Source organism: Pelodiscus sinensis, chromosome 29 (genome assembly GCF_049634645.1).
Source record: "Pelodiscus sinensis isolate JC-2024 chromosome 29, ASM4963464v1, whole genome shotgun sequence".
In the NCBI taxonomy this organism is placed as follows: Eukaryota; Metazoa; Chordata; order Testudines; family Trionychidae; genus Pelodiscus; species Pelodiscus sinensis.
In genome coordinates, this window is record NC_134739.1 from 108,213 (window position 1) to 131,360 (window position 23,148).

The 23,148-nt window shown below is 65.1% G+C and overlaps 1 protein-coding gene across 2 annotated transcripts in view; it reads right to left on the reverse strand.

Moving 5' to 3' along the window:
• Positions 1-6,736: 6,736 nt before the first annotated feature.
• Positions 6,737-23,148, reverse strand: part of EFTUD2 (elongation factor Tu GTP binding domain containing 2) — a 36,951-nt gene continuing 20,539 nt past the window's right edge. For both annotated transcript variants that reach the window (XM_075911718.1, XM_075911719.1), the window contains exons 12-28: positions 22,007-22,070; positions 21,401-21,491; positions 20,346-20,481; positions 19,686-19,813; positions 17,984-18,177; positions 16,433-16,544; positions 16,055-16,195; positions 15,457-15,558; positions 14,120-14,202; positions 13,479-13,565; positions 12,411-12,537; positions 11,372-11,459; positions 9,613-9,731; positions 9,253-9,347; positions 8,898-9,051; positions 7,674-7,781; positions 6,737-7,226 (exon numbers count right to left, since the gene is read on the reverse strand). In XM_075911718.1, coding sequence (XP_075767833.1) covers positions 7,131-7,226; positions 7,674-7,781; positions 8,898-9,051; positions 9,253-9,347; positions 9,613-9,731; positions 11,372-11,459; positions 12,411-12,537; positions 13,479-13,565; positions 14,120-14,202; positions 15,457-15,558; positions 16,055-16,195; positions 16,433-16,544; positions 17,984-18,177; positions 19,686-19,813; positions 20,346-20,481; positions 21,401-21,491; positions 22,007-22,070 — 1,925 coding nt within the window. In that variant the 3' untranslated portion in view covers positions 6,737-7,130. The remainder of the gene's footprint in view (positions 7,227-7,673; positions 7,782-8,897; positions 9,052-9,252; positions 9,348-9,612; positions 9,732-11,371; positions 11,460-12,410; positions 12,538-13,478; positions 13,566-14,119; positions 14,203-15,456; positions 15,559-16,054; positions 16,196-16,432; positions 16,545-17,983; positions 18,178-19,685; positions 19,814-20,345; positions 20,482-21,400; positions 21,492-22,006; positions 22,071-23,148) is intronic.

Consider the following 23,148-nt stretch of genomic DNA (forward strand, 5'->3'; position numbering starts at 1 on the left):
CACTGCTGCACCCACGGGGGGGGGGGGTTGCCCCAAAAGTGTGTACAAAGGGGGCCATGTGGGGTGTCAAACCAAAGCTCACCCTCCCCTGACTCTGCATGTGCTGTTCATGTGATTGTGCCATGTCTGTGTGTGGAGTTAGAAACACGGACTCTGTGCGGAGGCTGGAACCTTCTCTGTCTGTGGCGGAGCAATGGGCCAGGAATGCTCAGCCAATGGATCTGTAATGAGCGAGGCTCCAGGGACAATGGATCTCCCAATGCCAGAGACTCGCCTGCCTGGCACCATGTGACCTTCTCTGGCCAAGAAGCTAGCTGGACGGATAGAAAATGCCCCTTTCGTCATCAGCTCAGCTCTTGATCCCAGAGGCACCTTGCAGGGAACACGAGCCGGAAAGAACTGTGGCCCCGTCCTGACGTAGGGTGTTCACCAGAGACTGTTAACCCAGCAGTTCTAACATCTCTGCTGGAGCCTGCGCCGAGAGCCGGGAGATTCGGTGCATGTAACGTACGATACTGGAACAACCTCACGCTCCTGCTTTTCTCTCCTTTAGTAAGAAACCTTTAGCTGGTAGATTCTAAGGGATCGGCTCAGCCTGGGTGGTGGGTGAGACCCAGAGTGTACGCTGGTCGGGACCAGTGGCTGGTTTCTTGGGACCGGAAGAACCCGTTCGGGGTAGGTGAGGTTGGGTTCTAGACCCCTCACCTGTGTGAGGCCCGGGGCTGTTTGGGGCCCGGATATTGCTGGGGTGTCGGGGGAGGGTTTGCACGTGAGGCTTCTGGCTGGCCAGGCAGGCAGCTGTAGCGCTCGGTGGGACTGGTTTGTGGCCTATTTGGGAAGGTCTCCAGTCCAGGGCTGTACGGAGCCCCGAGTTTGAGCATTTTGCCCTGAGCAGACGCCCTCGGCGGTGCCCAGACCCGGCCCGGTCCGTCCCCATGAGCTTGGCTGCCGCGTGCGCAGGGAAGGCCGGTCCTTGGTCCACAGAGGCCCACGAGCGGCTCCCTTCACGGCAGCGCCCGCTTTGCCCAGTGAGCGAGGGAGTCCCCCGGCCGCCTCCTCGCTGGTCGAGTGACTGAGCCCCACTTGGGACCATGTGAGGCTAAGTCCGGTCGCTGCAGGGCCCCGGGGGCCTGCTCATTCCCTGCTCCCAGCTCAGCCAGGCTGGGACCAGGCCCCTTGTGATCCAGTCAACCCTTCCCTGCAGGGACCCCAACGGCGCGCAGACGGCGAATTCGGTTTCACCTTCGTCAGCCGCTCGCGGCAGCTCGTTAGCGAGATCCCAGGTCGGCTGGCTGACCCATGAGTGACGCTACAGCCCTTGAATTCATTCACGAGGGGCTCAGTTCCATTATTTTGCCGAGACCGATTTCAGGCTGACAAGCCGGTACCAGCGGCCCTGTAAGGTGCTGGGCAGCCCAGCCCCGTCCAGTCAGAGGCTGAGGGCTCCATGCACGGAGCTGATGGACTGGGCAGGGCTGAGTACTCACCTGTGAAGCTGGGCTGCCCTACAGCTTAGAGGGACACTGGCCGGTACCTACCTGCATGGTCCCATCTCCCTTCTTAAATATTGGTGCATCCTCCAGGCCTCTCAAACTTCTCTGGTGCGCCAGGAGTTCAGGAGCAGTCACCGTTCCCAGGCCGGAGCCCCTCGGCCAGCTCTTTTCAAACTCTCCCTGCGAGTTCTCCCAGCCTGCTGATTGAAAAATCTTTCCACTTTCATAGCTGCAGTTTAACGCCCCGCGCGCCCCTGGCCATGGAGAGACGCACACCGGCAGCCACAGCACAGGAATTTACTGCACTCCGCTTTGTCGCGGGGTCTCTGATTGTTCTGCCCTTTCCGGCCCCGTTCCCAGGGCCTGTGCTGATGTTACGGGACTAGGCCAGTGGGCAGCGTCTGCGGCTCATCCCACGCCACGGGCACGGCTGGGCACCTCCGCACTAGGCGCTCCAAGCCCTCTCCCCGAGTCTCTTCACTTGGCCGCACAGCCCCGAGGTCGGCAAAGCCCCGGATCCTTCCTCCGCACTCGTGCAAACTGAGGCCCTGGGAGGGGAACTGACTTGCCCAATGAGTCTGGGCCAGACCTGGGCTCAGAATCCCGAAATCCTGACTCCCAGCCCCTAAGCGGGGGAGGGGGGAGACTGTGTGTGTGCGTGTGCGCTGGGTGCTTTCCTCTGTCTGACACTGGCCAAGGGGCTAATTCCCCACCAGCCACCGCCCAGCACCGCCAGAGATTCTTCTAGCCCCATCAGCTCCCACAGCGCCCTGCTCTGAGGGGCCGGCCTGGCCGGGTGTCACTGCCTACCTGGAGGGGGGCAGGGCCCAGGGGATGGGAGCCCCACAGTTAAAGGGGGCAGGAAGCTCAAGGCTTGGGAGTGGAGGAAGGCTGGGGCCGTCGGGGGCTGGGGGGAGTCCTAGGGAGCTGTGTGCTAGGAGCAGGGGCTGGCAGGAGCCAGGGAAGGACGGGAGATGGGGGACACCCCGAGGTCCCAGCTGGAACTTCCGGCATCTCCTTGTGCCTTGGGGAATCCCGGGCAAAGCCGGGGCCTGGCTGCTCTGCCAGCAGGCGGGAGCCGATCAGAGGAAGGATCACGGCCCCCAGAACTGGAGCCAAGTTACCAGCCCCCGTCCCGCCGGCGACTGAGCGTGCAGGGCTGGGAAACGCCCTGGGGCAGATGGGGAGAGCTCGGCCCGGGCAGCCTCCGGCCCCAGCGCCGAGAGCAGGTAAAAGCCGCCCCGGGCTCCGGGTGCTTTGGGTGGGGCCCGGTGGGTGCTGGAGCCGCCTGCCGGGCAGATGCTCTGGGCACCCCGGCCGCCTGCGCAAGGAGGGAGGTCCAGGTCTCAGGCCACGGTGCCGCACTTGGCTCCTGGGCTGGGCCAGCAGCCTCCTGGGCAGAGCTGCTGGCCCTGGGGAAGCAGCGCAGGGGCCGGGGGTCTGGTGAGATGCCCCCGGCAGCCTGGCGGGGGCTGTGCGGGCTGCCAGGGCCTGCGGCATGTTAGCAGCCTGGAGCCTGCTCCTGGCCCCGTCCCCTGCACAGCTGGGCAGAGCAGGGACAGCAGCAGGTTCTCCGGCGGGAGGGAAGGCAGGACCCCCCAGGACACTCCAGCTGGGGGATTTGAACGCCCGCGCCCCACCCGAGCCCCCCGCCTGCCCTGCTTTGGGCTCCCCACCAGACAGGCCTGTGGCCGTGGTGCTACCCAGAGCGACGGCGAATGAGCCTCGGGAGCCAGGCCTTGTGCCGCGGGCTCGGGGCTGACGAGGGCTCAGGCCGGGGCTGGCTGGGGCGTGGGACAGAGCCCAGCGGGCGGCAGGCGACTGGGGCCCTCTGGCTATAGGGACAAGGCCAGCACTTGCCCAGCCCCTCCTGTGCTTAAGCAGGGCAGCCCCTTGCTGGGCCCAGGGGTCGTGGGCTCTGCCACCGAATCTCTCTGTGGCCATGGGCGACACCCCCAGCCCCCGGCAGTGCCGTGGGGGAGGGAAGGGGCTGGGCAGGGCCCACAGGGGCGCTGCGGGGAGCTGGCTCATGGGGCGTGTGGCAGCAGGGGCAGGACAAAGGCCAGCGGGGCCCGAGCGTGACAGCACCGTGTCCACCCAACTCCTGCAGGAGGCGCAGGCGGCCCCATTTCTGCCTGCCGGTGAGTGGGGCGGGGGGGCAGGCCCGGTTGGGCCGTGGGAGCTGTCCCAGCAGCTGCCCCGTGCGTGCCCCACGAGGGCCAGGTGCAGCCGCCGGCCTCACCCCGGAGCCCAGCGCAGGGCAGCGAGGCCCGTCGGGTGGGGGGCCGAGGGGAACATGGCAGGGCAGGAGCCAGGAGAGAATCCCAGGCCAGCAGGGAGGCCTTTGGGCAGCTCATCCCCCCCCCTCCCGGGTACAAAACGTAGCCGCAACGTGAGCCGTAGCCACTGCACCCCGTGTGCAGAGCCCCTGGCTTGGCCGGGCTCCCCCTGGACCCCAGCGCCCCCTCTCCTGCCAGCTGCGCCCTGGGGGCTGCTACGGCCTCTTCCGCCTCCTGGCCGGGGGAAGGTGAAGATGTCGCTGCCCCAGATCCACACGTCACTGGGTCCGCGAGGCTGCTCGGGGCGGGATGCGGGCAGGGCAGGCGCCTCGGCGAGCTGGGAGCAGCTCAGGGCCCCACTGCTGGTGCACGGTCGCTGGCCCCTCTTCCCGGGGTTGCAGCACAAGCCAAGGGGGCTGCTCGCTCCCTCAGCTGGGCTAGCCTGAAACTGGCGAAGCGACTCCTGTCACCCCAGAACTGGCTGGAAGTCCCAGGGCCCTGCCACGGCTACAAGATGTCACGTTACTGGATTTTAGGAGCAGCCAGATCACTCTGCCCCCCGGGGGGTGTTTGCCCCAGAAGGTGGTACAAAGGGGGCCATGTGAGGTGTCAAATGAAAGCTTATTGTCGTCTGATTCTGTGTCTGCTCTTCACATGCCTGTATAGTGTCTGGGTGTGGAGTTCGGAACCTGTACTGTGTGGAGACGGGAAGTTTGGCTCTACGTGCGTGAGCCATGGGCGAGAAAAGCTCAGCCTATGGCCATGCAAATTAGCAAGGCACCAGGAACGCTAGGTCTCTTAAGTACCAGAGAAGGAATCTAGGTGCCTGGCCACTGACCACGTGACTGTCTCCAGCCTGGAAGAGACCAGCAAGGGATAGAAATATGCCAAGTGGCCGACTCCATCTTGGTGCTCAGCTCAGCTCTAAAGGGAAGAGTGCAGGGAACACGAGCGGGAAAGAACCGTGCACCCGTCCCCACACGGAATGGTCACCAAGCACTGTTAACCCAGCAGTTCTAACATCTCTGCTGGAGCCTGCGCCGAGAGCCGGGAGATTCGGTGCATGTAACGTACGATACTGGAACAACCTCTCTCCTGCTTTTCTCTCCTTTAGTGATAAACCTGTAGCTGGTGGATTCTAAGGGATCGGCTCAGCGTGGGTTGTGGGTGAGGTCCAGAGTGTAAATTGACCAGGGACCTGTGGCTGGTTTCTTGGGACCAGAAGCCGCTCGGGGTGGTGAGGTTGGGCTCTATAACCCCCCCCCGTGTGAGGCCCGGGGCTGTTTGGGGCACGGTATTACTGGGGTGTCGGAGGGTTTTCTCGTGAGGCTCTGGCTGGCCAGGTGGCGGCTGAAGCGCTCGGTGCGACTGGTTTGCGGCCTGTTCGGGATGGGCTCCAGTCTGGGGCTGCAGGGAGCCCTGAATCGGAGCAATTCGCCCTGAGCAGACGCCCTCGGCTGTGCCCAGCCCAGCCCGTCACACAAGGGGATTTGTTCTGTCCCCGCCCAAGGCTGCTGCCCCCAGTGCCCCTGCGGCAACGGGGCCTGGAGCTACGAGCGGGCTCCCGTTTCCTCCACCCTGCTGGCGAGCCCGGCTTCAGGCCCGGTCCCGCTCAGAGCTGAGCCCCCTTGACACAAGCCCTCGTGGCCAAAGGCGGGGGGGGGGGGGGAGGGAGGAGCCGCTGCTGGCAGCTTCCAGCCGGCCCAGCACCAGAACCAGCTCTCCCGGCGCAGTCAAGCCCGTTTAGCCCCCAGGCCGGGCGGCGAGACGGGCACTTGCATTTGGGGCTGGCAAGGGGGCCCCCAGCCTGCGGGCCCCAGGCAGAGCCAGGCCAGGGGGCAGCAGAGGCCTGGCCCAAGCTCCTGGCTAGGGGCTCGCGCTGCCCACCCGGGGCAGGCTCCTGTGCAGCTGCCCCCCCTCGCGGCTGGAGTCAGGGATTGGGTGCAGCCGTGGACCCTCGGCCTGGGGCCTGGGCCCTGTCCCGTCTGGGCAGGGTGGGAACTTGTTTGGGGGAGGAGCTGCTGCCCCCGAGAAAAATCAGTGGGGAGCCGCACCCATGTGCAAGGCAACTCCCCCCCCCCAACACAGCCCTGCCGGAGAAGCAGAAAGGCGCTCCCCACATCCCCTCCCACAGCACAGCCTGGGGCCTGCACTAGTATCTGGTGGCCCCCCAGGCTCTGGTGGGGGAGGGGATGTGGGGCTGAAATTGAGAGGTTCGGTGTGTGGGAGGGGAGTGCCAGGCAGCGGGCTTGGGGGGTGGGGCCTGGGTGGTAGGGTACAGCAGGCTGGGGATGGGGATATGGGCAGCAGATAGGAGCAGGCTGGGAGGGAGGCAGGGTGCAGGGCAGGAGCAGGCTGGGGGACCTAGGCAGGAGGCAGGCGACCTGCCCGCCCCATGCCGCAGGGCATGAGGGGGAGGAACGTACCCCACAGCCCAGCCCCGTCCTGGGCCCTGGCCTCCGTGCAGATGGGGACAGGCCCCGCAAAGCCCAGCCCAGGCCGCCATGAGACAGGGGCCTGCCCCTGCGGCTGGACCGGGGCCACGTGCTGCTGCCGGCGGCGTCCCCCCTCGGCCAGCTCAGGCCAGCCAGCCCCACCAGCGAGAGGCCTGGAGACGCAGGCAGCGCTGGGGATGGGACCCGGAAGGGCCAGCCGGGCAGGAGGGGCTGGACAGAGCCTGAGACCAGCCCAGCAGCGGGAGGTTAACAGGGACAGCGCCAGCTCCCACCAGCGGCCTAGAGGGGCAGCCCGGGGGGAGCAGCGCCCAGCACGGGCCATTCGGTTGCTGGGCCCTGCGGACTGACAGGCGCTGGGCCCATCGCGGACGGGGCGGGTGGCAGCAGCCGGCGAGCCAGCCTGGTTGGGGGAGGCCCGTGAGGGAAGGGGGCCGGAGCGGGGTTATGGGGCAGGCTACGGGGCTGTGAGCAGGCCGCGCCCCCCGGAAGGAAAGCCCAGGCCACAGGCTGCGGGAGGGGGGTTTATTCCAGCCCAACAAGGCTCAAACACAAACCTTCCCACAGAGAAATAAAAACCCGGACGGGCAGCAGGGCTGGGCTCTGCCCCCCCCGGCTCTACCCTGCCCGTGTCGCTGGCGCGGGAGCCCCCAGCTCCACGGAGGCACACGCAGGCGGATGAGGCCACAGGGCCTGGCCCGCAGCGCCCGGCAGGGGAAGCGCCAGGCCCACAGCGACGCCGTCGACCCGGAGCGGCGCCGCGCACGGGAGCCTAAGCGCTGGAGGCCCGCGGCCCAGGCGGCCGGTGTGCGCGGGGGAGCCGGTGTGCGCGGGGGAGCCGGTGTGCGCGGGGGAGCCGCCGGGCCGGCAGCCAGGAGCAGTCTCTGGGCGGCCTGGCGCAGCGCTCACATGGGGTAGTTCAGAACCACGTCCTGCTTGGCCAGCTCCAGCAACATGGGGTCGTCGAAGAACTTGCTGATGCTCACGTCCTCGCTCAGGCCCTGGGAAGGAGAGGGGGGGTGAGCGGAGCGGGAAGAGCCCGCAGAGCTGGAGTCGAGCAGCCCACCTGGGCGCACACAGCCTGGGAACCGGGTCCCGCAGCAGCCGGGCAGGGGGCGTCACCGTGCGAGGTGCCAGGCAGTGCACCCAGCGCACGGCACAGCAGGGGAGGGGAGTCACCGTGCGAGGCGCCAGGCAGCGCACGGCACGGCAGGGGAGGGGAGTCACCGTGCGAGGCGCCAGGCAGCGCACGGCACGGCAGGGGAGGGGAGTCACCGTGCGAGGCGCCAGGCAGCGCACGGCACGGCAGGGGAGGGGAGTCACCGTGCGAGGCGCCAGGCAGCGCACCCAGCCCACGGCACAGCGGGCACCAGGGTACACAGGCCGAGTGACCCGTGCACGGGGGGGGGGGGGAGGCTGCACTGTGGCGCGGCGGCTGCTGGCCTTACCTTCCTGCGCCTGGTCTTGATCATGAACTCCCTGGCCAGGTGCGGTGCCGGCTGGGGCTCCAAGGGCCGGATGACGATGCTCTTGTCCAAGGGGTCTCCAGGCACGATCTGAAACGGGCATGGAGTCAGCAGGGGAGAGTGGAGCCGCTGGGAGCCTCAACTGGAGCAACTTGGGCTGAGCCCTCAAAGTGCCCCAGGCAGCCAGTCTGCCCGGTCCCGTGTGGGGCAGGCACCCGGCCCCTGCTGGCCTGCCCCACTCCTGCCCCTGGCTGTCCCCCGCCAGGGTAGCCTGGCTGCACGGGCCAGGCCCGGCTTGGGCGCTACAGCAGAGGGGCTGGGAGACGCACTGGGCCGAGCTCGGGCGCCCACGCAGCGTGGAAGGGCCCCACAGGCCAGTGCACAGTGCCCATCAGACCCGGGAGGGTTTTGTTTTCTGACACACGGTGCCGCCCGTCGCCAAGCCCAGGGCCCAGCCCCCAGCCCCTTCCGGAGCGCGCATGGACCCGTCGGTGCAGACACGGCTGCCTCAGGAATGGCAGTCGAGCCTCGCAGGGCAGCGTCCGAGGTGCCCGGAGCCAGCAGGGTCCGACGCCCCAGCTCAGCCGGCCCTGTCAGCGAGCACCGACATGGACTCTGCAGCAGTTAGCGGCGGAGCTGGACCGGCGCCCGCCCTGCTGAACCCCGGATCCCAGCTCCTGCTTTTCTTGCTCCCTGAGTAGAAGGGCTGGAGGTGCCACTGAGGCAGCTTCCTGTCAGGGCGGCAGGCCCCCGAGGCTAGGTCCTCACTGCAGAGTTTTTGGGGGAAAACCTGCAGAACGTCCACACCTCAAGTGCGTTTTTGCGCAAGTGAAGCGGCGGAAGAGGGGTTCCCGGCGTAGGATCCCCCGCCGAGGAGGAAAAACTCCTCTTGGCGCAAGAGCTCTTGTGCCGAAAGCTGTGCGGGGACGGGCAACGGGGGAAGGAGACAGAGCGCAGGTGCCCGGTGGCCATTCTACAGACGGCTCTCAGCTTCCTTTCCAGCGCGCCCGCCGCCCACGCAGTCTGGACACTCTCCTGCGCGCAAACGGAGCCCGTGGCCAGCAGCAGTCATGTGCCACTAGCACACAGGAAGGAAGCAGAGGCCCCTCCCCAACCCCAGTCCTGTGGCTCCGGGGACACAGCACGGCCACCGGGACAAGGGCCTTAAAGACAACCCCCCCCACCTCCCGTGGCTGCAGAACTCACCTGCCAGTGGTGGAAGACAGACAGGGAGAACGCCTGGCCCTGCGTGTGAGTCCTCAGGTCGGTCTCGAACCCAAACGAGTCGATGGCCGGGATAAAGGCTTTGATGGTGTAAAGGGGGGAGCCTGGGATTGGCGCATCCTGAGTCACATGACCCCTGTGGAAGCGGCACAAAGAATTAGTGCTCCCCCGTGCGCCGGAGGCACAATCCGTGGAGCGTCCCCTCTGCGGCCGTGCACGAGCGCCACGGGGACAGGGCTGAGTTCGATCAGCAGCGCCCCCAGGGCTGGAGCGGGGGCTCCCCGGGACACCCTGCCCCAGACCCGCCAGAGGTTCCAGGCAATCCCGCTGCGCTCACCTCCGCCGGGCCAGCACGGTGTACACGGCAGACACGCAATCCGCAGGCGCCTGCACCTCCACAAAGTAGTACGGCTCCATCAGCCGCGGCGTGGCCTGCAGGAGGAAGGGAAATAAGAGCCCAGGCCCCGGGTGCTCCCGCAGGCCTGGAGGCAGCACACAGGACCCTGCGGGCGCGCAAGGGAAGGCCCAGACTCGGCAGCGGGTCAACGGAGCCTTGTGGGGCTGCGGGGCTGTTCTGCCGCAGAGGGAGCCCCCTCCCCGAGCGATGGGCCCGGAGACGCAGCTCCCGCCACTTCCCACGCACACTGGGCGCAGCCCGGACCCCGGGGCTCAGGACAGGAATTCACAGGCCACGTACCATGAGGAAGGCGGAGTACACGACCCTGCGGGCGGTGGGGATAATCTGCCCCCCGCCCCGGTGCAGCGGCTCCTGCGCAATCACAGCATCCAGGATCTTGAACTTCACGTTGCGGATCACTGCGGGGGAGAGCCGGCGAGAACAGGAAGCCCCGTGAAATCCTTTCAGAGACCAGCCCCAGCCGCGCCCGGCAGAGCTCGCCCAGCCACCCAGCCCGGGGGGGGGACACCCCTCAGCATCGCGGGAGAGTCCCACAGACTGAAGGCCAGAAGGGACCTCTGCGATCCCCGAGTTCCTGCGACACGGCCACAGGGTGGCTCTGCAGTGAGTCCTGTTGGCACGTCTCAGGCAAACAGCCCGTCTACACGGACAAGCAGCCAGTGAGGAAGAACCCACTTTCTAGTGTACCCTGGTCTCGCTTCAACTTCAGTCGGACCCTGTTCTGTCTGCTAGACCAGGGCTACTCAACACCCCGCCCGTCTGTGTGCGGCCCGCGGCGCCGTTTGGGGTTACAGGGGGCTCAACACCCCGCCCGTCTGTGTGCGGCCCGCGGCGCCGTTTGGGGTTACAGGGGGCTCAACACCCCGCCCGTCTGTGTGCGGCCCGCGGCGCCGTTTGGGGTTACAGGGGGCTCAACACCCCGCCCGTCTGTGTGCGGCCCGCGGCGCCGTTTGGGGTTACAGGGGGCTCAACACCCCGCCCGTCTGTGTGCGGCCCGCGGCGCCGTTTGGGGTTACAGGGGGCTCAACACCCCGCCCGTCTGTGTGCGGCCCGCGGCGCCGTTTGGGGTTACACGGGGCTCAACACCCCGCCCGTCTGTGTGCGGCCCGCGGCGCCGTTTGGGTTACAGGGGGCTCAACACCCCGCCCGTCTGTGTGCGGCCCGCGGCGCCGTTTGGGTTACAGGGGGCTCAACACCCCGCCCGTCTGTGTGCGGCCCGCGGCGCCGTTTGGGTTACAGGGGGCTCAACACCCCGCCCGTCTGTGTGTGGCCCGCGGCGCCGTTTGGGGTTACAGGGGGCTCAACACCCCGCCCGTCTGTGCGCGGCCCGCGGCGCCGTTTGGAGTTACAGGGGGCTCAACACCCCGCTCGCAGGTGGGAGCCAAAACAAAAAAGCAGTCGATTAGAATTCCTGGCCTGTCACTGCTCATTACAAGTGCAGCCATACGGGTGGAAATCGGGGTAATGGTGCATTTTACTAATCTCAGCAGAACGGACGTAGATGGGGCCTGCGTGTTGTGGGTCTTGCCTTAATCTTTGTATTCATGCCCGTCAGTGTGAAAGAAGCTATTTGCAACCACACTTAAGTTGCAGCCCTCGGCATGTGCTGTGGCCCTGCTCTAGACTGCTACTGGGCTGGTCAAAGCTGCCTGTACTTACAGACTGTGACCAAGTCACGCTTAACGTTCCCCTTGGCCAGCTCTTTTCAAACTCTTGGAGGCAAGTTCTCCGGTTCTGCTGGTTTAACAATGACTAGCCCCAGTAGCTGCTCTTTCCCAGGTACTTTTGGAATGGAATGTATTTCAGCAGCATGAATGACATCTGACCAGAAATATGTATTGACTGCTTCTGCCTTTTCTGCACTGCCTGATACCTAGTCCAACATGTTTGAACAGCAACACTCCTGGTGGTTAAAGCAGAGCTGGCCTTTTGCCTGGGGCATAACCATGGACTTGGCCTTTCATAACTCTCCTGACATTTGGCAGCCAGGTTAACTGGTTCTTGTTTTATTCACAGCTGCCCACGGTCTTGTACTTACATTCGTCACAGAGGGGCCCTTCCCGGGTGCCCCACTGGAAGCCCTGCACGATGCTGTCCTTCACGGAGCCCAGCAGGGCTTTATCCACCTGCCGGGAAGAGATGCGGCCAGTCAGCCCTGCGGCAGGGGCAGAGCGCGTTCCCAGAGCAGCAGCACCGCTCTGCATGCACAGGGCCCTCCCAGCACCAGGCAGCTTCTCCTCCTTCGACCCCGGCACAATCGACCCAAGGACCCTCGATCCATAAATCAAAGTCGCAGGACTTGGGCCCCAGGCACTGAGTCAGTGTCTTAACTATGGCGCAGGCAGTCACTCTAGATGGAGGCTGCTCCAACATTTGGTAAGTGGTCAAGGGCTGCACTTTTGTATGGAGGGGTGGGGGGCCTGGGACAGAGGCTGGGTGCAGAAAGGAGCTCGGGGTAGGAGGCTGGGTGCAGGAGAGAGGGTGGAGGGGTTGTGACCTGGAGCAGGGATTGAGATGCAGGGTCCAGGAGGGGGTATCGATGCAGGAGAGGATTCTGGCCTGGGGGAGGGGTGCGAGAGGGGGTTTAGGGTCTGGGAGGGAGTTGCGGTGTGGGAGGGGGTGCGGTGCCAGAGGCAGGCTCTGGTGGGGGGACACTTACTTAAGCAGCTCCCAGCCAGCAGCCCCCGACTGCTCTGTGCCATGTGGCTCTCTGTGCTGTGTGAGTGTGTGTGGGGGGGAGGGGGGGAGAGGGGGAGTGTCTTTGCACATAGATTTTGCGGGGGGCAGGGACTATCAGCTCCCATAGGCCCTTTTCTGGCTGAATCGGGCCAATGGGCCATATCTAACCCACCCCTGTACAAACGGCTGGACCCGAAGCCAAGGCAAAGCAGGGACTAGCCCAGAGAAGCCCTGTCAGCCCGTTCTAGCCAGTAAACCCTCTCTCTGGCCCAGGTACAGCTCCACACCCCTCCTGCCACAGCCTGGGAAAGGTGCCGCCTCCCACCGCAGGGGGAAACGCTGCCCCAGGTCGTCCCAGCCTCCCAGCCGGCTTCCTTCCCCGGCGCGGCCGCTCTCACCTCTGAGGGCAGTGTGTCGTCCACCAGAATGTTTGGGCCGGTGGCATCTGGCCCAAAGGCCCAGATGGAGCGGGCAGCCAGCAAATCCCAGTCATACTTGGTCTGGAAGAACTCGCCCAGCTTCTTCCTGATGGGAAGGGAACAGAGCAGAACATGAGCCCGTTCCTGGCTCCCGGGCAGAGCCGCACAGGCAGGAAGCAGCCTCCCAGCTCCCCCGGCTCTGGGGCTCACTGCGCTACAGCCAGGTCCACGTAAGGCAGCTTATGGCAACCTGATTATGTCAGTGTCTACACAGCAGCCTCCCTCCCCCTGTCAGCTGCAGCCACATCGCAGCGCCACCTCCGTGAGTGGCATAAGGCTGGGGGGAGGTTAGGGCCCCACAGTGTCTGCAGACACCCTGTCTTGTCAGTTTCAAGGTAGGAGCTGTGAAACTGACAAGAGAGACAGAGATGGGAGGCTGGACCCTGCTTCTCGCTGGGAGCTGGGGCAAGAAGTTGGGGGCAGCCTCCATTCCTTTTGGTGAGCCGTGAAGCTGCCAAGGCGGTCCCACTCCTGGGAAGGGACAGGGCCAAGCTGGGGCAGCTGGATCCCGCTCCAGTGGCAGAAGCTGGGAAGAAACACTCGGGGTGGGGGTGGGTGAGGGGGCTGAGGAAGCCTCGGACGTAGGGGAGAGCCAGGGGATTTCCCTCACTTCTGGGAGAGCTTCCCCTGCTCCTGATGGCTAAGGGCGGGGGGGAGGGGGCAGTCCTAGGTGGCTTCCCCCGCTCCCTGAGGGAATGGAGGGATGGGGCTGGGGGGCCCTGTGGGGCAGCCAGGTGCCTTCTAGGCTCTCCCCACACGGCCTCCTGGTGAGGCCACGTACCCCTGGCCAAGGGGGGCCATGGGGCACCCCAGGAATCACTGCAGTGGCCACGACATTTACAGACCCCATCCCTGTCAGAGGCCTCTTCCTCGGGGACCAGGCTGATGCTGAGAGTCCCAGAGGCTCCTTCCTGGCCACCGCCCGCCCTCACTCCTGCGTGCAAAGGGCAGCACTGGGCGTAGTCGGCCCCCCCCAACCAGCCACACCTGTTCCAGCTGATCTGCACCACCTCGTTCTCAATGTCCTCCGCAAGCCCCTTCTCCAGGGGCTCCGCAATCATCGTGATCTTGTTCCTGCGCGGGGAGGATTGACGCCATCAGCGGGCAGCAGCCGGGCAAGGGGCCGAGGAGCCCAGAGACAGGGCGGGGGGGAGGAAGCCCAGTTCTCAACAGCTGCGCGGGCAGGGTGCCCTGGAGCGCGGCCTCGCCCGCGTGTCCCTTTGCTGCCTGTTTCTGAGGCGCTCTGGCAAGCAGGAGACTCGGGCCGGCCGGGGGAAAGGCAGGGCCTGGAGTCCAGCAGGCAGGTTAGTGGATGACATGAGAGCGAGCCCTGGACGCTGGGAACCAGCCTCTGAACCAGCTCGAGTCCAGCTGGGTCCCTTTCTGCTCAGCCTCTGGGGAGGGCAGGGCTGCCCCTCCTGCGCTGCAGAGGGCTGGAAACACGGGGCTGCCAGGCCAGATCACAGGCCCGGCCGTCTGGCGCTGCACGCCACCTCCCACACCGGCCAGCTGGGCGTGCAAAGGAAGGGCAAGGAGCCGGGCTGGTGTGGGATGTGCCCTACCCACGCCGGAGAGGGGCTGGGGAAGGGACACCAGTCCAGAGCTGGACGACCGTCACCCAGACGTACTTCTTATTGGGCGTCTCAGCAAAACACTTCAGGGAGGAGGTTTCCACAACAGTCTCACAGAACGTCACAACCGGATCAGCAACCTTTAAGAGCAACAAGAGCAGCGCGTGACCTTTTTTCAACGTCACAACCAGCCTTGGCTTTGAGACAGGCGCTGTCTGAAGCCTTTTAAACCTCCCACGGTTACCGGAAGGCCAGAGACCACAGTGACCGAAAGCAAGGAGGGAAAACTCAGGCGCCTGTTCCCTTCCATGCTTCCTTTGTGCCCAGCCCCGGGTGTCGAGTCAGCGCCCACCCGTCAGCAAGCCTGGCCGCCTGGACAGCTGCGGGTCTCTCTCAGCAGCACGGGAGAGGAAGCATTTACACCCAGGAAATTCGACCGAGGCCACTGGGGGCTCCGAAAACAGGGCGTGAAATTGTCAATTCCAACTTGACCGTGCCCCGAGGCTCCTGCAGCCGGGGCGGGGGCCCTAGGTTGTACGCAGGCCCCATGAGCGCTGCAGCATCACGGGGCCAAATCCCGCAGCAAACGCCCCTCGTGTCGCTGTGCTGCAGCTCCATGAAATCCTCCTCCCCCAACGTGCTCAGCGAGCCGCTCTGCACCCAGCTCACGGGGACTCTGCCGAGCTCTGGGGCCGAGCTCTCCCGGGGTCACCTCGGCAGCCGGCTCAGCCTGGCCCCCAGCGACACCAGAGCAGAGGGGAGCTCGCGGTGATGCAGGGGGCCCATGGCCGTCCGCAGGCCCCGGCTGCGGGGGCAGCTGCCCAACCTACACCTCTGGCTCTGCCTGCGAGCTGCCGGCTCCCCGGATGGCAGAGCGAGCTGCACGGCAGCCTGCAGGGCACTCGAGAGCTGCTGCAGGAAGCGCGCCTGGAGCCGGCCCTTGGCCGAGCAGCAACTCCTGCAGTGGAAACGCAGGATTCCCCGGCCTCTTGGGGGAAAAACGGCAAAGCTCAGGAGCCGGGGAGATGCCCGGGGCTGGCCCGGAGCGATGCATCTGCCGGCCTCAAGGGTCACTTCTCCCCATCACACTGCAGGCCCTGGAAAGGAGCAACCGGCATGCACCCTTCGCCGCTGCCTAGCACCCGAGGGCCTCCGGCCGCCCCAGTGCCACCCTGCGCCAAGCCGGCAGTGCACACGGCGAGCGGCTCGGCCACGCTCCCAAAGCCAGGCAGGGACAGCCGCACGGAGTCGCTTTCAGCAGCCGTCCCTGCACCTCCGGAGCTGCCGTCATGACACCCGGCGGAGCAGCGAGCCTGGGCTGCAGCCGAGGGAGAGGAGGCCCCTTTAACATACCCCAGCACAGACGGCAGGAAAGGCTCGGTTCCCCTCCTCACCTTGATATCGATCTCTGAATACATCTTCCGCAAGTCGTGCATCACGCAGTCCAGGTACAGCTCCCCCGTTCCCAGGATCACGTGCTCCCCCGATTCCTCCACCTGCAACACCAGAGCAGATGCCCCAGCTGCTTGGGGGCGGGGTGGGGCAGGGCAGGGTGGGGCAGTCCCTCTGACCCAGCCTCATCCACAAGGCCAAGGGACAGCCAGAGAACCTAGGGGGAAGTTCCCAGCTCCTAGACAAGACAAGCGACTGGCTTGCTGGGCAGGGAGAGCAGCCCCCGCCCTATGCTGCCAGCAAGGGCCATGCAGGGCGTGCTTAGAGCTGCCCGGCCGGAGGGAGCAGTTACTCCGCCCCCAGGGTCTGTGGGAACCCTCAGGCCTAGCGCCGAAGGTGCTCTAGGGAACGGCCCAGGGTTCGCTCCGGAAGGATCCGGGGCGGCTAATCCCTGCAGACTCCCAGTGGCGGGTTCGGCAAAGCCAGCAGCGGGCGGGGCTGGACCGGGTAAGGTGTGGGCTACACCAGGCCGAGCGGGGAGGGGAGGAGGGAAGAGCACCGCGGCCAAGGGCACCGCCCCGGCTCCGCCCAGCCACGCACCTTGGTGGTGAGCGACGGGTAGCTCTTGTTGACCTTCCGCAGGCCGTCCAGCATTTTCGGGAGCTCCGAAGGGTTGACTGGCTCCACAGCTATTTTGATGACAGACGTGGTGTTGAACTTCAGCGGCCGGAAGATCTGAGCCTGAAGCCAAATTAGAACAATCGCTGAGATTCGGAGCCCAGGGAAATCCCCACTTTGTGGGCCGGCCCCGGCACACGCCACCCACCCCCGCGGAGCAGGCCGACGGGCCAGCTGCATTCCTGCTGGGTCTGTGGGTCGACAGACACATCCAGGCACAACGGGGCTGCCCCTCAGCCTGACCAAGCCAGCCAGCCCGGGACGTTCGTCTCCCCAGGCACCCCCTGGCACACACGGTACCTCCTCGTTGCCTCGCGGCTCTGTGACGGTTGCTGTCTTCACGATGGGCTGGTCCACCCCCTCGATCAGGACCCAATTGCCAGCAGGGACCCGGTTCACCTCGATGTGGTATCTGAAATCAGAGCGGGGCAGCCCGCCCGTTAGGCCTGCCAGGCACCACCCACAGCGCCTCGCCAGGCTCCGGCCAGCCGCCCTCCTCGGATCACAGCCTGCGGGACACGCCCTGGAGCTGAGCAGGGGCCTGGCCGTCCGCCCCTTCAAATCCCTCTCCTGTGGCAACAACTCCCACACTCAGACACCGTGGATAAGGCTCCAGATGGGCTATCATGCCTAGGGCAGGACGGACCCACCGCTGGCCCAGCCTGGGCAGGCCTGCCCTTCCCCTGGTCCCAAGGGGGGGAAGGATTTTAAATTGTGGTTCTCCGGCTAGTCGATACAATTGGTTTTCACTACACGAATAGCGGCGAAGGGCCGCTCCACAGAGCCGCAGCGGGGGCAGCCCCAGGAGCCGGCTGTCATGGCTTGTGCCAGCTCTGGGAGCCACCTGCGCTGCGGCTCTGCACAGCTCGCACCAGGTCCAGCAGCCCCTGCACGTGGCCAGCCTGGGCTGCTGCAAACGGGGGCTGCTTGGGGGCAGCAGCTCCTGTCCACAGGGGGACCCAGCTGCCTCCTCTGACCCCCCGCTGCCTGTGAGAGGTGGGGGGGAGGGGGGAGCAGTCGATGCTCCACTCGGCTACCCGCTAACATCCCTGGCGGGGAGAAGGCTGCAGAGCGAACGTGCTGGGCCTTGTCCTGGCTCCCAGCGACAGCGACCGGCTACGTGGGGGTCCCAGCCCCACGTGGGTTTGGCCTGAGCGATGCTGCGATCGATGCTGGGCCCAGCCCCGACACCCTGGCTCTCCACTCTCCCCACAGCCCCAGGTCACCCCCCTGCACGGGCCAGGATGCGGGCGGTGGTGCCGCGCTGGCAGGTGCGTATTTGGAGGATGCGTCGCCAAACAAGGTCGCATGCGGCGGAGAAGCCTGGGCCCCGCTGATCTGCCAGCGACGAGAGAACGGCAACGCACCTCCAGGTCCCGCTGCACGGCACGCACCCTCCCCTTGCAAGCTCTCACGCGGCAGGACAAGGAGCAATGGGCTCAAGTTGTGGGGGGAGAGGTCCAGGTTGGATCTTAGGAAAAACTAAGAGGGGGGGTGAAGCACTGGGATGGGTTCCCTAGGGCAGTAGTGGAGTCTCCATCCCTAGGGGTGTTTAAGTCTCGGCTTGACAAATCCCTGGCTGGGTTGATTTAGTTGGGATTGGTCCTGCCTAGAGCAGGGGGCTGGACTTGATGGCCTCCTGAGGTCTCTTCCAGCTCCATGGTGATTCTCTGGGCTCAGCGGGACTTCAGATCCACTTGGTGACCTCAACATGCCCCAATCCTGGCCAATCTGGGGCTTTTCATGCCAGTAAATGTGCCCCGCCCCCCCAGCCTGGAGCGTGACAGCAGGAGCAACGAGTGTGGGGGCTCCCAGAGGCACCTCCTGCGAGGTGTGTCTGCCCCCCGGTACCTTGCCACCGAGATCCACAGCCGACCCACAGTGCAGATCTGCGAATCCTCTTCGTCCTCCAAGGTGTAGTTTTCTCCCAGCACCTTGACAGGCTGCCCGGCGTGGATGGTCCCGCTCAGCACTCTGCCAAAGGCGTGGAACTGGACGCCGTCGTCCGTGCTGTACATTTTCGTGGTGTGGCACATCAGCGGGCCCTGCCCCCAAAGAGAATCCAAAGTCACCCCCAAGAACGCCCCTGCAGGGAAGCGACCGCACCCGCTCGCAGCACGAGGGACAAGCCGTTCTGGGCGCTCGGTTCTCTCCCTCCCCCTTGGCCAGCCCCTGGAGAGGGTCACCCGCGTCCTCCAGTGACGGAGGCCGAGTGCGGATTTCTTCCCGTGGGCCCAGGGTGGCCGCCTGTAGCTGCATGGCGAGATCCCAGACCCGGCCGAGGCGTTCGGGCCCGGCCCCTCCCCAAGGGCACCACTTCCAAAAGCGCGGGCGGGAGGGGGCCAGAAGGACGCCACCTGCTGAACTGCCCGGACCCTCGTTAGCAGAGACCCGGTGCTGGAATTTCTGTGCGGCTGGAGGCCCCACCTCTCCGAGCCAGGCCTGCCCGGGTCTCACGGCCATCGGGCCTGGCAAAACTCCACTCGTGGGACTAATTTCAGACCCTACACGGGCCGAGGCGCCCCCCTCCCCCTCCCTCAGCAGTCTAAGGGGACTCGACTCTTACAGGCCAGCTCTTCCCTTCCCGAGCTGCTGCCTGGCCCTGGCTCCAGCAGGATCCCTTCTGTGCAAAAGGCTCCTGTTCTGCTCAGGCTCCCTGTCATAACCACGAAGCCTGGGGACTGAGGGGTTAACTATGTCCCCTGTACCTAGCCAGGTAGGGGTCAGCCAATAGGAATGCAGGTAGGGGTCAGCCAATAGGAATGCAGGTAGGGATTTCAAACGGTCTCTGAGCTGGTTTGCTCTCCAGACACCGAGGGCGACAGAAGACCTGTCTCTCTCCAAGAAAAAGACTCTTCATAATGTGTGAGTAGGGTAAGTCTAGAAGCCGTCAGGTTTGATTGTTGGATCCGAGATCTGTGCTGTTAGAAAAGGGGTTTTCCCCTCTTTTGGAACTAAGTTTTGGCCCATGGCAGAAACAAAAAGTTCGTTCTTTTTTACTGAACCTGGTATTGGTTAATTTTCGGATCCCGGTTTTACTTTAGGGCTGAGGTTCCCAAGTGACCTCTTCCCTGGTTTTTCTTGTGATACTTGGGTGGAGGCAGCGGGTTTTTTATTTCCCAAAGTCCGGGTGTTAGGATTTTGGGGGCAGTTTTTGTACCAAAGCCTGCAGAGATCAGCTTTTGGGGTTGCTTGTGCGGGCCCTCACTACTGCATTCATCATGCTAGAGTGGGGAACAGCCTTGACACTCCCCCAGGCTGATTTTCATGCCGAGAAACATGGCCAAACCTTCCTCTAACATGGCCAAACCGTCGCCCACCACAGGCCCCCAGAGCCACACGTCACAGTGCAGCTGCCAGCTGTGGTGAGCTCTGTCCCCAGCTCTGCTTCCCCTGCCCTGTCCCCAAGAACCACCCCTCTCGGGCTGCCCCGGCAGGCTGCTGCACCCCTGGAGCGGAGGGATGGTGGAACGCTGCTGGCTGTCACCAGGAGGGGCCTCTCGACCGCCCTGTGCCGCGCTCGCAGACCTCGCGGAAGCGCAAGGGGCCTTACGTCAGGGTCACACTCGCTCATGGCCTCGCCCAGGTCTGAGTCGACGCCGCCGGTGTAGCTGTGCTCGATTTTGGTCTTGGCGCCCACCTTTGGGGAGGGAATGTGCTGCACACACATGTCCACGAAGCCTGGGAGAGCAGAGCCTCATGAAAACGCTGCAAGGGCAGGAATCCAGGACAGGCCGAAGGGGCTTGAACAACACCCGGCGCCCTGACCTGAGGGGCCAGTTCTGGGCGACTCCGCTCACGTGGGAGCAGGCGGCTTACAGCAGAACTGCCAAAGGACGCACCGTGCAGCCAGCAAAGGGCGCAGGGTCCGAGACCCTCACGTGGAGCCCTCCTGCTGGCCTCTCACGGCCCAGCTGGGCACTCGGGGCAGCCCTTGAGTACACGCTAACAGCAGAGACCAGGGACTTCAAGGCCAGTGCAAGTCACTGTCCCATACAGCGTGTGCCAGGAAACGACACCAGAGCTCCTGCCTCCCAAGGGAAAGTCAGCCCCTGAGCTTAGTGCAAAGGCCAAGACCTACAATGGGTCTTAAACCCAGGGGCAGGCGCCGAAACAGGCAGCCTGCCCGGCAACTAGCAGCACCGCAGGAAACGCAGCCCAGCCCCGTGCCCGCCGCACCGGCTCCCGCAGCCAGGGCAGGGGCAGGACTTACCCGTGAACTCCCCAAAGAACTTCTTGCAGACCAGCCTTAGCAGGGGCCGGATGTTCAGCTTCAGCTCCTCTTTGGTCAGGTGGATGCCGAGCTCATCCAGCGTGCGGGGGAGGGTGGTGTCCACATCGCCAACCACCTGGGGGACGGCACGCGCCATGCCACCGTTAACGAGAGACCCCCGCTCCCGCGGGCAGGCAATGGTACATCCCAGCCCGGCGCCCCCGCGGGCAGGCAATGGTACATCCCAGCCCGGCACACGGCCCTGGCCATCGATGTGAAGGGGGGCGTCCTGCAGGCCAACCCCTGGCCCTCTACCCTGGGGGCGCTGGGGCCAGAGCCGGGAAAGCGGCAGGGCAGCCTGCAGCTGAGTCGCTGGCGGTCACTGGAGCCAGGGCCCGGGCGCAGGCCCCGCTGCGGAGAGCTCCCGGCGCGCTTGGAACGAGGAGCAGCACAGGGGCGGGGCAGGGCAGGGCAGGGCAGGGCAGGTCTCTGACTGTGGCACGTTCCCAGCTGGCAGGTCTCAGGCGCAGACCCACCTGGCGTCCAGGGCGGGGAAAGCTTCTAACTCCCAACAGCACAGGCAGAGTTACCTGGGGTGATGTACGGGGAGGGGGGAGAAGAGGGAGGGGGCTGTACGCTCTTGTGGCCCTGGGTCCACGCTGGTTGCTGTTGGGCTGTGGGTGACCCCTACTGGCCGGTGTCTGTAAGCACAGCCCAGCTGGGGGAGGAGGGGGGTGTCGCTGCGGAGAGTCAATGGCCCGGGGCTGAGAGGGGGGCAGTCTTGGCTGGGCAAACATGAGAAGAGACTAAATCCGGTACTGGGGGTTCAGGGGCCTGTGGACCCTGCCCCACGGGGTCTGCGGCTGCCTGCCCCTTACTCCAATGTCCACATCAAATCCGAGCTGGGCTCTATCTCGGAGAAGCAATGAACCCTCCCTACTCTACTGGCTGGCGGATCCATCTTGCTGCGGACGGGGGCAGGCTCGGGGGTCCCCGATGCGCCGTCACACGAGGCCCGGCGCTCACGCCAGAGCAACGGGCGAGCGAGCACGTACCTGAGCCAGGATCTTGTACAGAGGTTCCAGGACAAACTCCACGAAGCTCCGCTGGGAACTGCTGGTCGGCGCCTTTTTAGTGAACTTGCGTCTGCATGAAGCCAAGAGGAAAGGTGGATGGAAAGCACCGTGATGGGTACCCTGTGATGGGAGCGCTAGCCCCACGCGCCCGGGGATCCGGCTCCCCCCTTCCCTTCTGGGCCCTGACACAGAGGGTAAGGTCTGCTGGGCCGGGGATCTCACCTGTCCCGTCCTGGGAAGCTCTGTGCACAACACACAAAGCGGCACCCTCAGGCTATTTGGCAAGGACTGGGGGTCCCCACCCCGCAATCACTCAAAGCGGGAAGTCTGGCCACGTGCCTTCCCTCCGGAATCCCTCTGCAGCATCCAGGGAGTGCGAGGGGGCACGTCTATGGCCCGGGGTTAGCCCATGGCTACCTACGCACAGGAACACAACCAGTGCGCCCCAGCCGGCAGGACGGCCAGCGACGTGGAGTCACAGCAGTAGTGGAGAGGCTCAGCTCAGCCCCCGCCAGCTCCTCTGCTGTTCTACGGGAGGGGCCGCAGCTGCTTGGCAGTAACAAAGCTGAGGAAAACGCTACGTACGTCTTGGGGTTGAAGTAGATGTCGCCCCACAGCCGCTTTGCAAACTCCTGGTAGTTGATGTCTCCTGCAGGGGACAAGGAAAGGACCTCAGCTCTCGCCTCGCCCGGCGCACGACAGCGCCCTGGGTCGGCGCAGGGCGGGGGCAGGGTCCTGGCTGACAGCTGAAATTCAGGCAGCTGCAGAGCAAGATGAGCTGACTCCAACCCTTCCCTGAACGCCTCAGCGCCAGCCTGGAGCGCCACGCAGGGGCAATGCGAGAGGGGGCACCACACCCAGTCCCAAGTCAGGGCCCAGGCAGCCTGTTCAGCTCCAAGGGGCCCCAGAACTCCCCAGCCCAGGCTCAGTGCATCCCTCAGTGGCCCCTCTACCCCCGGCCCTCGCTCTGAGATCTCGGACCAGGACCACACATCACCATCCCTCCTCAGACGTCCGGGAACAGGCTGGCCTGCTGCTCTAGATTTTGGGTCACGGTGGGGTTACGAGTGACAGACATCAGCGCCCGCCCACTACGAGCACAGCCCTTCAGCGCACCTTCCCCACGGAGCTGGGGAACCTCAGGCCGGGCACCAAGGGAGCCACGATGCAGAGGCCTTGTTCACTGCTCCTTGTGGGGCATGAGAGCGACGGCCCCCGATCGCTGAAGGCAGCTTTTCATGCCCTTCCCCAAAGCGGGGCCAGCGGCCTGGCAACCCCTCCTCTATGCCAACTGCAACCCCGGGGCTTGCCAAGTGCTGGCTGGCCAGGCCACTGCCGAAAGCACAGGGCTCGTCCTTCACCGCCTGCTCTGCCCAGGCAGACATTGCCGCAGGCGGCACCAAGGGAGCAGGGACTCAAGCCACAGCCCGGACAGGCGGTTACATAAAGATCCAGGGGCACCGAGAGGACGAGGCCCCCGCACATCTGTCAGCCCCAGGACAGCTGAGCCTCAGCTCCAGAGATCAGGCCTTTCCTCAGCCAGGCAGACAGATCCTTAACCCTTTCAGCGCTGACCCATGCAGCGTGCAACAGCCATGCAACCCTGGATCCGCAAGAGCGACGTGGGACTCTCGCTGTAGCCGTACACACCACAGCGGCTCCCAACCACTCCAATATTTACAGGGTAGAGAACTACAGGACAAAACACCGATCCACGAACAACGTTC